Source organism: Erpetoichthys calabaricus, chromosome 8 (genome assembly GCF_900747795.2).
Source record: "Erpetoichthys calabaricus chromosome 8, fErpCal1.3, whole genome shotgun sequence".
Taxonomy (NCBI): domain Eukaryota; kingdom Metazoa; phylum Chordata; class Cladistia; order Polypteriformes; family Polypteridae; genus Erpetoichthys; species Erpetoichthys calabaricus.
Window position 1 is genome coordinate 112,909,682 of NC_041401.2, and position 12,733 is coordinate 112,922,414.

The 12,733-nt window shown below is 34.2% G+C and overlaps 1 protein-coding gene across 1 annotated transcript in view; it reads left to right on the plus strand.

Annotated features, from left to right (window-relative positions):
* hdac4 (histone deacetylase 4) overlaps positions 1-12,733 on the plus strand; it is a 552,364-nt gene that overhangs the window by 442,903 nt on the left and 96,728 nt on the right. Inside the window, 2 exon segments of the mRNA XM_028807299.2 lie at positions 1,833-1,938; positions 8,382-8,428. Of these exon segments, the coding sequence (XP_028663132.1) occupies positions 1,833-1,938; positions 8,382-8,428 (153 nt within the window).

Below are 12,733 nucleotides of genomic sequence, written 5' to 3' on the forward strand. Positions count from 1 at the left end.
TTATTTGGAATCAAACATTCCTCTGTAGCGAAAATCATCTACAAGTGACATATAGGTTTCAAACAACTGATATTTTGTTCAACCCAAGAACAACTGTTTCATATTAGTTGAATTCTTCAAGAACCCAAAATGTAACTATGGGATCTGTAGGTAACTCTTTAAAAGTTGGTTTCAAAGTCCATGCAACTACAATCAGACTGCTCAGATTTGACCTGCATGGGGAGGTGTGCCAGGAAAAAGCTTTTGTTGTCCTAATTGAACAATAGAGCAAGGCTACAGTTTGTCATTGATCATACAGGCAAAGGCCAGGACTTCAGGAACAACATGCTCTGGACAGAATAATCAAATATAGAGTTGTTCGGCCATAGTAACAGTAGATATTTTTGGCGTAAACTGAAGACAGCGTATTCAGGAGAAGAACTTAATACCAGCTTTCAAGCGTGGTGATGGAAATATTATGGTTTGAGCTGCTTTGCTATCTTAGGGCCTGGGCAATTTTCATTTATTCTGTCAACTATGAATGCTGTATTATATCAAAGTTTGCTTGAGGAGAATGTGACACCATCTGTCTGAATGTTGAAGCTCATCCAGAAATGGACCTTTTAACATGATAACGATCCAAAGCATTCTTGAAAACCCAACAAGGAATGGCTCAGAAAAAAAATGGAAGGGTATGGACAAGCTTAGTCACAGCCCTGATTTGATTTCCATTAAAATGTTGTGCAGGAATTTGAAACATGGAGTTCATTCACAGAAGAAAACCCACAAACATCTTGCTGTTGAAGGAATTTTGCATGGAGGATTGATCACAAATTTCAATGTCAGAGACTGGTAAATAGTTATGCAAAAGTGCCTACAAGAAGTAATTTCTGCTAAAGGAGGGAACACCAGCTTCTGATGCTAAGGGTGTACTTACATTTTTCCCATTAGATCATTGCATACATTGATTTTATTTATTGAATAAATAAATGAAAAGGAAAGTTTTCCTTGTGTTTTTATTCAGATATATCACCTATATTTATAGGCACTGCTTAAATGAAGATATAGTGTTTTCCTGTTCAAATATGTTAAAAAAAAGTCCATGGGGTGCATTTACATTTTCACATGATGGTAAACCTATAAACATGTAATCTCACTTAAGACAGGGATGGGATATTTTGGGTTATTTGTTTGTTGAAGTAAAAAACAAATGTAAAAATGTTTTTGTAATGAAAATAATACTATTGTAAATATAGAAGCAGCTTGTGAGATAAGAGCTTGAAATAACAAAATAAAGAACATTAATTAGCACTTTCTGAAGTCATATTGGGTCCAGTATTGTGTATGTCTTGGGCAATTTCTGTTACATCCTGCCCCCTGTTTCTGATCTGTTTTAGTGCTTTTTCTTCATCTTCTGATAGATTTGAGTGAATTGGGTCAAAATCACAACCTTCCTAAAGTAACAAAACCTCTGAGGTGACAAAGCCATGATATTTAAAATACAGTTTATTTATCTCTTATATGTAGAGTCTGAGTTCCTTCTGAATGACTATCTATCAAAGATTACTCTGGAAATTGCAGTCAGCTATCAATTAAGCAGTGATATGTTATAGACTGTGGGTTTTGGATTGTTCCAGGTCTGTACTTACACAGTAAATGTTTCTGTATATTATATTACAGTGATTATTTTCCTTCCATAATTTGTTGTACAATAATGGCAAAACATCATGGTTTTTAGTAGGTGTGCCAATCCAAAAGGAATTTCTTGCATGGGAATGAGAATATTTATTGCAGTGTAAATAGATGAGCAATGAAAGTCAAAACTGATTAAAATATTTATATCTTTCTTTCAGTGCATCAAAGGAAGAAAAGCAACCCTAGAAGAACTGCAAACAGTCCACTCAGAATCCCATGTTTTGTTATATGGGACAAATCCACTCAACAGACAGAAATTAGACAGTAAGTTTTTCAGTGGAATATGTATAAACCAAAAAATGCAGCCTATAGAGTTTATAAAGTTTCTGAAAAGTCTAAAAACACTGATGCACTGGTATTATTTTTGTTCTTATTTTTTAATCATATGGCCACAAAATAATGGCTTGTAAACAATGTAATTTTTCCAGAGGCAGTAATGGAGCTCACAGAGCAATTAACTGCAGTATTTTGAAAGGTGTAGAGTTTAGTTTCCTTTCTTATGATGATGTAGACCTCCAACTGCAGTGTTATACTTGCACAAGTATGGGTTGCTGTTACAGATTTTAATTTCATAATTAATATTTTTGTTTTGTTTTGCATTTGATACCTATTGCTTATATTGATTATATATTTTTATTTCTATATTAAATTATGTGCAGATTCTTGTTTGACAGTGTGACAGTAAAAATAATTGCATATGAATTTGATCATTGGTGTTTTAATAATACAGTTTATACTGTTATTTTCTAGTGCTTTTTTGTGTTCTGTGCTGTGACTGTGCAAATGAAACACATTCTGGCTTTGTGCTTATGGACTTTGTGATAGCTTGTGTTAGTAATATGGCTTAATAAATAGAAATTGTAAATTGGTATGTCTTATAAATTAGTTTTTCTTTTTCTACTGTAGTCAAGAGGTCAAATTTTGTGTGTAGTGATAGTTTTTTTGTAAAGAGCATCAGTTATTTCTTGATTCACTATAGAAATCTTGGAGCATAATGTACTATAGGTAATTCTCTCAAAGACCGACTGTCAACCAGTCCATTGTTGGTTTCTGTCTAGGCATTCATTGCTGCCATTATGGGGATTTCTTTATCAATTTTATGTTTGATCAGTGAGCATTATGTGTAGATTGTTTTCATCTTTAGTATATATTGTCTTGCTAGAACTCAGACGTCCTACATGTTATCCATTAGAATGCTGCTGTACTGACTGCACAGAGCAGAAGATAGATTGTAAAAAAAAAAAAAAAAAATAGCCAAAGTCAAAACTGGTAAGACAGGATTTAGCAGCGCAGAGCAGAACCTGAGATAAAAGTTTTAAGTAGGTAATCTTAATATGTAATGTCAGAAACAAAAAACAATGAATATACCCAAAAGCAAAATATTAGACATACAACAAATGTTGGTCGGGGGCAGAAAAGAGTTTATAGTCAGGGATTCTTTTAAATGCTCAAACAAAACACAAGGTATCAAGTTATATCCACAAAGTTTATTGATGAACACACGGTGTTGCCGGATTATGAGACGGTGCTATGATGGTGTCATTTGAAGCATCTTGCCGGCAACGTCACCTGGCAACCTGTGAACACATTCTCAGGATAGCAGTGCCTATAATGAAAACAAGATGGTGCCACATATGAACTTATTTACTTTTAAACTCCAAAAGGGTGTCACGTTTAAAAGGCGATGTGATGAACAGATTTCTTGGCCTCTAAAACTACAAAGCAAAGTTTGTTATTTTTAGTGGCCAAATGGAAACTGTAAAAAGTTAAAAATACAGTAAAATACAGATCTTGAAACCTGCATGCTCAGTCTCATGCATCTGAATCTAAACCCTTACCAAATAGGCTTTAAACAGTTATATTTGTCCCAGTTTCTTGATTAAATTTTCAAACGTATTGTGCTCTAAATAATACACTGAAGAAGAACTATCGCAATTACCCCCAAACTACCCTCATTCAAAGGTCATTGTGTTTAACTGGTCAGTTTTTTCTGCAGTAATGCTTTATATACAGAATACCCTCAAGAGTTTGTTTCAAATTTCTTTTTGCTTATTTTTCATAGTATTATGTAATGTTCTCTTAACAGTATGTGAACCTATCAGAGTGGAAAATTCAGTTTAGTTCAGAAGATCAGATCCAATTTGTTCTGGTCATGGCTATTAATAGGAGATCAAATAAAAAAAAATTGGGCAAAGAGATAAAATCTGTAAAAAGATTCATAAGAAAAATAGTGCAGAGTGTGGCAAATGTTCGTCATTTTAAAATTATCAGATATTTTAACCAAGTGTTGGTTTTCTTAAGGTCACAGATTGATAAGCTGATAGATAAAAAGGTCACTTAAAGACTGATGTTGGGGTTTCTGATTGTAAAATTGGTTCAAAGCAAAAACAGTATGTCTCGATTTGTATACATACAGTATATTTATAAACTGTTAAAGGAGTGTGTTTATTATATTTTGACCACAAATTTAGGGCAGTAACTAACAAATTTTTGTAAATAGAAAGTGACTTAACAGTGAAGCAGTTAAATATCATTCTCAGTCCTTCTTAATCCAGTTAAAGGATGCTAGTGGCAGAAGCCTATCCTGGCAGCACTGGGTATAAGGCAAAAAAAGCCCTGGACAGGACACCAGCCCATTGCAGAGCCCATTTACACACATATGTTTGCACTCAGTGGGTGAAGTGTTAGTTTAAATATGAAAATGGAAAAACAATCACACTATTTGTAGATACAATGTATATAAATTGTTCAAAAGAAAAATAGTTGACAATAACAGTATCTTAACCTACAAAACAAAGCCAGCTCACCCAGGCAGTGTTAGTGGTGGCATTTGCCATTAGTATTTTTTTTTTGTTGGTCAGTCAAATAAGATAAATGGCCTCCTGGCACACTCCTAGGTCTTTCTCAGTTTTAGAAGTAGTAGTAATAATATTGTTTTAATAATAAATTATTACATATAATACTAGGGGGCTCTGCCTCCTGCTTGCTTCGCTCGCCAACCCCAGTTTGGGCCCTATGTGCTAGTCATTTCCCAGATCTGCTGCATGTGACAACTCATGTTGTGCTTTTGGATAAACACGAATATCAACTCTGTCTTTGATATCTCCGCTTTTCGAAACTATTATCGCTGACAATTCATCACATGTTGGTTTATTATCTATGCGAGCAATTCATTTAGAAATCCAAGAAAACTTTTTTGCCCATGTTTTTCAGATAAATTTTGTGTAAAGTGCGATACTTTTGGATGTATGGATTTGTATCCATTATTGGCTGTAGAATTTGTAATGCGTGTGATTGTTTAACTCTTTCGATTCTATGTTGCATCGCTTCTCCATGATTGTAAATATAAACCTTACCGAATTGTGGTTTCTTTGAAATTAAACTTGTAGTAGCTTTAATTGTTGTGGGACTATTGGTTCTCATAGCGTATGGTCCTGAATTGTGTAAATCTACGTTTTGAGCATTGAATGATGTGAACGCGAACAGATTATTGTAGATTCAGATATTTTGCCTGTAGTGTTTGTGGATTTCACTTTCAGCAAATAACAAACCTTTTATTTCTCGCGGATATGCCTCTTCATTGGGAAGAAACACTACTTTTCTCTAATGGCAGCATGAATTAGACGATCTACAAGTCTCCGACTTAAACTTTAAAGCCGAACAATGTCTACATACTCCTGTCATATCACCTATGTCCATATATTTGACCTTTTTTGCTGTTACGTTATTTCACCAAGTAATTTTTGTTTGTTAGCGCTAATGCGATCTTTACTATCAGTTTTTTGAGACATTCAAATTTTAGTACTTTCATAATCTCTAACCTGCTCTGCATGTGTATCACACAAACGTTTGCCAATGTTTTTGAACCTCTTTACGACATTCTACTTTGTCTTTTACTCTTTGTCTTTTATTTCCGCCCCCGCAAAAATTTATAAAAGCTGAGAGCACAGGAACTGTGTCTGACAATAGCATTCACACGAATGAGAGGTGAGTGGACCGTGGTCGTGGTTAAATCTCTTGACACAAAGTCTTGTCTCATGGGACTTGAAATTATATTTCTGAAATAGTCTCATCTCGTCCCAGGATTTTTTATGTAATAGAGCGATAATAGTAATAAAATTGTTACTTGCATGTCCAACTAACATGCAACACGTCATCCTTCACCGGATCAATGATAAATAAAGGAAGGCTGTATTTTTCGGGCTCACGTGAAACTTACTGTGATATACATGGGTAAAGCAGGGTATCAGACTAGTGAGTGTGTTGACAGGCATGAGTTTTTCAAATGTTTTGAAATTTTCTGGGAGAAATGGTGCATTTTCTGGGAAAATTCCAGGGGTGCCGATAATTTCTGCCATGACTGTATATCTTAGTGTTGCACAGATATGTTAGAAGAGTAATTACAATAGTCAGCCTCATGTCTCCATGTAACTTGTGTAGCTGGACACCTTTCTAACCAGTATCAAATCTCTTCAGGCCTTTTCAGATTACAGATCATAAATTCTCAAAAGTAAAGTACCTCAAAACATGAATGTTTTAATAACTGAGTTTCATCTACGTATAATGTGTGCACTGTCATCAATGTTTTAAGGGTCTCCTGCATGTATTTGGATATCAGACACATTCAATGATCTCTGACAGCAGAAGGTATGCTTTGCTTTATTCTTGCACACCAAACTTAGAATTGTTTTTACCCATAAAAAGTGAGTGCAGTGACATAACATTATGCATGTGTTATTCTTATATTTATTGCCTATAATATCCTGGCGCTCTCTATGGGCAAACATCCACTACCATATTGTTACCTCAGGAACAGTTTTTTGGAACCCTTGATGTCTAGTATTCTGTTTTCACTCTAAATTGATTTTGCTTGAGTGATTAAGTCAAATAAAAACAAACTGTAAAGAAATTTTTATTCACACATAACATTTTTTGGTACTTGGTAAAAACATCATTGCTTGTGTATGAGTCTTCTACTTGTAGAAATGTGGCTTTTTTGTCAGTCTGAGCAAGATGTGTGTTGAGTATTTTGAACTTGCCAACAGTTTCTGCACCACATCAAAAGATTCTGGGACTTTTCTCAGAGTGTTTCTGCTTACTGAATGTTTTATTTTAAAATCACACACTCCCTTCAGTTGCCATTTTTAGAAAGAGATTCCTTCTTTTAGTTAAATTTCAGAGTGTATTATTGTTATCACCAAAGAGAATGGTGTGATGCTGCTATGCTGTATAAATAAATGTAGTATTTACTTTTAGATTTAATACTATCTAAACAAAGAAAATATTATTTATAAAAAAATGAAAGAATTTCAGACTTCAAGAAATTATTTGTAAAACTTAGATCTTAACATTAAGCAGACTTGAGTGAAATTGTATTTTATTGTTAAAATCCTAGCAGCATAAATATTACATTTATATAAACTGCATGAGTATAAAGTATATGTGAATGAAAACAGTAAAGCATAATACTTGTACCCAGTTCTGTCTTCTGGCTTTGCTGCTGCTGCCCTTCCTACCATGTAGTTTCTATTTGCAAAAGTGTATTTAATAAATTACAGCTTGCATAGATTATTAATGAAGTTGAAAACGTTCAAAAAATGCAGCTAATTTAACAGTTGTACCTAAATGCTTGACTACCAATAGCAAAATATCTTTTCAACTGAATAATACTGGCTAAATTAATAACTAAACAATGTAAATGAATTTAACAATAAGAAAATACATGTGAATGGCAGGCAGCTTGTACAATTTATGAGAGACGCCGATCTTTAGCTGCTTCACTTTAACCATCAAGCCCTGTCAGCTATGCTAAAGTCACATAGTTCGTACCTGAGAGACTAATAATCAAGTCATATCGTTATTATAGCATATTCTCTTTGATTGCCTTCAGACTATATGCTTTGATGCTTTCAGACTATATGTAATATTGTAATAAAATAGTGTACTGACAGGGAAAACATCACAAGCTTCAGTTAAAAGTAGAAATCTTATTTTGTCATGCTTGTTTGGACTGCTAATCTCATGAAATACTGTAATATATGTTGTAGTGTACTGCATTAAAACTTTAAGAAAGGCAAAAGTGGTTTTTGGGCTGTATCACTTTAATAGAAATAGAATAGAAATATAGTTAATATTGAGTTTATAGTGTATACAAGTTTTCGTATACATGCCATTATCAGTTATGTGTAAGAATAAAGTGTGAAAATTATAATAAAAAAAAAAATCACAAAACTGAGAAATTCGTACTGCAGTATGCACACTATTTCGTTGGTGAGAAACAAGCAAGAACAGCAATTTTCACGCTGCAACCAAGAAGCATCATAAGTGATGATGCATTGTCAGTATGACTTAAATAACTTACTTTTGATTTAATCATCTAAGTTAGGAGTTGTATAAACCCCAGCATTTTGTATTTATGAAAAAAAGAACAAATTATGAAAAAATGGTACTCAGCATTTACCCTTCAAGTAATCCTTTGAAGTTTATTTCTGCATAACATACCAGTATCCCCATACTTCAACTCTTGTTAGGGCAATTTAGTTCAAGGTTTTATCCTTTTGGAGGTTGAGTAGAGGAGTTTGGGGGAATCTAGCAGGAATTATCAACAAAGCCTGCTGTGTTTCAACTTCCTTATTAAAACAGTAGACCTTTGCCTTGCTCTTTCCTGCCCAGTAACCAGATCTGCTTTGTTCTCCTCTTGTCCACAGGTTCCGTATTGCCAATGTTTGTGAGGCTTCCTTGCGGCGGAGTTGGAGTAAGTCTTTTCTTTAAAGTGTAAATAATGTCCGGTTTGTTCTACCCATTCCAGTGGTAACAAAAATTGTTGCATTGCTTTCCGCTGAGTGAATAATTGTAACCAGATGTTTTCTATAAACAGGTTTTGTGTGTGTCAGTGCATGTGTGGGTGTGCATGTTTGTGTTTAAAAAGGAGAGACTTTTTGTAGTATATTGCAGCCTTATTAGACGTCTTAGTACCAGCCTACAGCAGTGTGATATGATAAAGCAAACAGAAACACATTTATTTTTCACAGCATCTTTTGCAGGAAATGTAAAACCAAAATATTTGAAATGTACTGTGTATTATGACATGGAACACAGTATAACGTGTAATTCTGATATATGAGCTCAATGACAGATAGTGCCATCAAAAACATGTTATTCCAGATACATTTTTGAAAGAATTTTTATAGTGTGATACAAATAGTAAGCATACAAAGTGTAAGAATATTTTAGGTTAGGACATGCCTTTGAAATAGTCTCCTCTTTTTCTGTTTACATTTTTCAACATTAACATTGAGCCAGAGTTACTGTAAAAGCCTTTAGTTTTTGACTGCTGTATCCTCTGTGTTGTAGTTACCATTAACAATAGCAAATAAATTCATGTAATACCTTTTATGGCTGGTAGTATTTAAATATAGGACCAATAGTCCAGCTGTACCATAACCTTTAATTGGGAGACTTTGTATTTACTGTACAGTAATGGGAAAGTTGGACAAACCTTGGCATATTAGAGCACATAACCTACAAGTCATGTTAAGCACTTTGGATTTCAGTTCAGAACAAGAGATGTGGTGCACAATAAGAGTTATAAATGAAACAGATTTTGATCATTTCATAATTTAATTTAATATTTAAAGAAGGTTTTAGAATTTTTTTTCTTTTTGTTTCTGAAAAGACTTTCTTTCAGAAAACGCCCATATACAGTAGATTTGGAGCATGACAGTACTGCTAAATAATTAATGCCTGCGTATAGTCTTTTAAACAGAAACATAAAGAGAAAATATTCATATATGTTGTGTGTGTGTGTTATACAGTTAGGTCCATAAATATTTGGACAGAGACAACTTTTTTCTAATTTTGGTTCTGTACATTACCACACTGAATTTTAAATGAAACAACTCAGATGCAGTTTAATCCAAATATTTACGGACCTGTGTATGTATGTGTGTGTGTGTGTATATATATGTATATATATATATATATATATATATATATATATATATATATATATATATATATAGTCATATGTATATATATATATAGTCATATGAAAAAGTTTGGGAACCCCTCTTAATTCTTTGGATTTTTGTTTATCACTGGCTGACCTTGCAAAGTAGCAACTTCCTTTTAATATATGACATGCCTTATGGAAACAATAGTATTTCATTAAGTTTATTGGATTAACAGAAAATATGCAATATGCATCATAACAAAATTAGACAGGTGCATAAATTTGGGCACCCCAACAGAGATATTACTTAGTTGAGCTTCCTTTTGCAAATATAACAGCCTCTAGACGCCTCCTATAGCCTTTGATGAGTGTCTGGTTTTTAGATGGAGGTCTCTTTGACCATTCTTCCATAAAAAATCTCTCCAGTTCAATTAAATTTGATGGCTGCTGAGCATAGACAGCCTGCTTCAAATCAGGGGACTGTCACGGCCATTCCAGAACATTGTACTTCTCCCTCTGTATGAATGCCTTTGTAGATTTCAGACTGTGTTTTGGGTCATTGTCTTGTTGGAATATCCAACCCCTGCGTAACTTCAACTTTGTGACTGATGCTTGAACATTATCCTGAAGAATTTGTTGATATTGGGTTGAATTAATCCGACCCTTGACTTTAACAAGGGCCCTAGTCCCTGAACTAGCCACACAGCCCCACAGCATGATGGAACCTCCACCAAATTTGCCAGTAGGTAGCAGGTGTTTTTCTTGGAATGCGGTGTTCTTCTTCCGCCATGCAAAGCGCTTTTTGTTATGACCAAATAACTCAATTTTTGTCTCATCAGTCCAAAGCACTTTGTTCCAAAATTAATCTGGCTTGTCTAAATGAGCATTTGCATACAACAAGCGACTCAGTTTGTGGTGTGAGTGCAGAAAGGGCTTCTTTCTCATCACCCTGCCATACAGATGTTCTTTGTACAAATTGCGCTGAATTGTAGAATGATGTACAGATACACCATCTACAGCAAGATGTTCTTGCAGGTCTTTGGAGGTGATCTGTGGGTTGTCTGTAACCATTCTCACAATTCTGCGCATATGCCACTCCTGTATTTTTCTTGGCCTGCCAGACCTGGGTTTAACAGCAACTGTGCCTGTGGACTTCCACTTCCTGATTACATTCCTTACAGTTGAAACTGACAGTTGAAAACCTCTGAGACAGCTTTTTATAGCCTTCCCCTAAACCATGATACTGAACAACCTTTGTTTTCATATCTTTTGAGAGTTGCTTTGAGGATCCCATGTTGTCACTCTTCAGAGATAGAGTCAAAGTGAAGCACAACTTGCAATTGACCACCTTAAATACCTTTTTGTCATGATTGAACACACCTCTCTATGAAGTTCAAGGCTTAACAAGCTGATCCAACCAATTTGGTGTTGCAAGTAATCAGTATTGAGCAGTTACATGCATTCAAATCAGCAAAATTACAAGGTTACCCAAATTTTTGCACAGCCAGTTTTTCAAGTTTGATTTAATTTCATACTACTAAATACTGCTTCACTAAAAGTCTTTATTCGGAAAACACCCCAGTACTCAGATGTTCCTAGGAAATGAAAGACATACCACTGTTATCTTTTTTGTTGAAAGTAGAGTAAATTATTATGCAGGCTGAGAGGGGTTCCCAAACTTTTTCATATGACTGTATTTGTGTGTGTATATATATATATATATATATATATATATATATATATATATATACACAGTATGTGTGTGTGTGTGTGTGCATATCTATTTATAATTTGTTTTTAACATAGAAGTAGCAAAAAATATTTCTTGATTTAAAGTTCTCTCTCTTTAAATATACTTTTCCTTGAGTTTACATGTTATGTTACACCTTAATATGTCTGGATACTGAGCCATTTGTGACATAGTTGCTTCTTGTTTCAGTCTTGTGCTACACTGATAGCTGTTTGAGTGGAATACTTGAAATAACAGTTTCTAAAAGATATTAAAATCATTTAATTTTACCAAGTTTTACAAAAAAAAACAATGTTAGTCCATCACACCCAGCATGTCATCTGAGTAAACTCACCTCAGCCACTGACTGCTAAATATGTTTTACACCTGCAATTTAATTTCTTTACTCTTCCATAAGAATGTATACAAGATTGTTATGTATGTATGTATGTAAGACAGAGATAATGTGCAAGTGATGCAGTTGTTGGTCTTTGGTCCAAGGTGTCCAAAGCTTAGTTTATTTTTTTGTCTCATATGAATATATGATATAATACCTTTCTGTGCTTCCGTTATGTTTAATTTATTATGGTTTCAACTCTAAACGATGTGATGAAATGTAGAATATATCTAGTTGATGGCACCTCTTGCATCAGCATTGTTATACTTTTAAGTCACAAGTGACTTTTACAATATCCAAATGGGTGTCCACAATATTTCCATTTTTGTGCATTTCTGATCAGTTTGACAGAATGAAGTTGGCAAAGTTGATGTGTTAGATCCCTGAACACAATATTTGTGTGGCGGTAATGGGGTTGATTTGTTACCAAAAGGCAAAATAATCTAATTACCTTTACTAATTTAGCTTTATTTCCTAGACCAACTTTTATGTAGGCACAGAAGTTTTAAGTAACATGGTAGTATGCAGATATCTGGAATCTGTCACAAACCATAAATGGGGCGGTTGAGTATATTATAACTTTCAAGAAACAACTGAAAGTGTTGTAACTACAAAATCATCTACAAAACTGCAGTAATTTAACTGATAAGGAGCAATGTCACGTTTTACTTTGTAGTGGTTATATCATAAAGAAGCTACTCGTGATTATGTATTGTATAATGGGCTAAAGATTCCTGGAGTAAAAATATTTTAATGTAATTGAAGAGAAAAAAAAAATAGAACTTAGACACAGTGTAGCTTTAATAGTATCCATATCAAAACATGTAGCCTTTTGGCTTTGATACAGTGCCAGTTATCACAGAATGTCTGTCTCAGGGATAATTAGCCACCACTACATTGTGCTTTGATCGTCACCCAAGTTGATCTGACCGTCTTTCATTTAGTTTAGCACTAAATGTAAGGTCAGCTTCACTGGAACAAC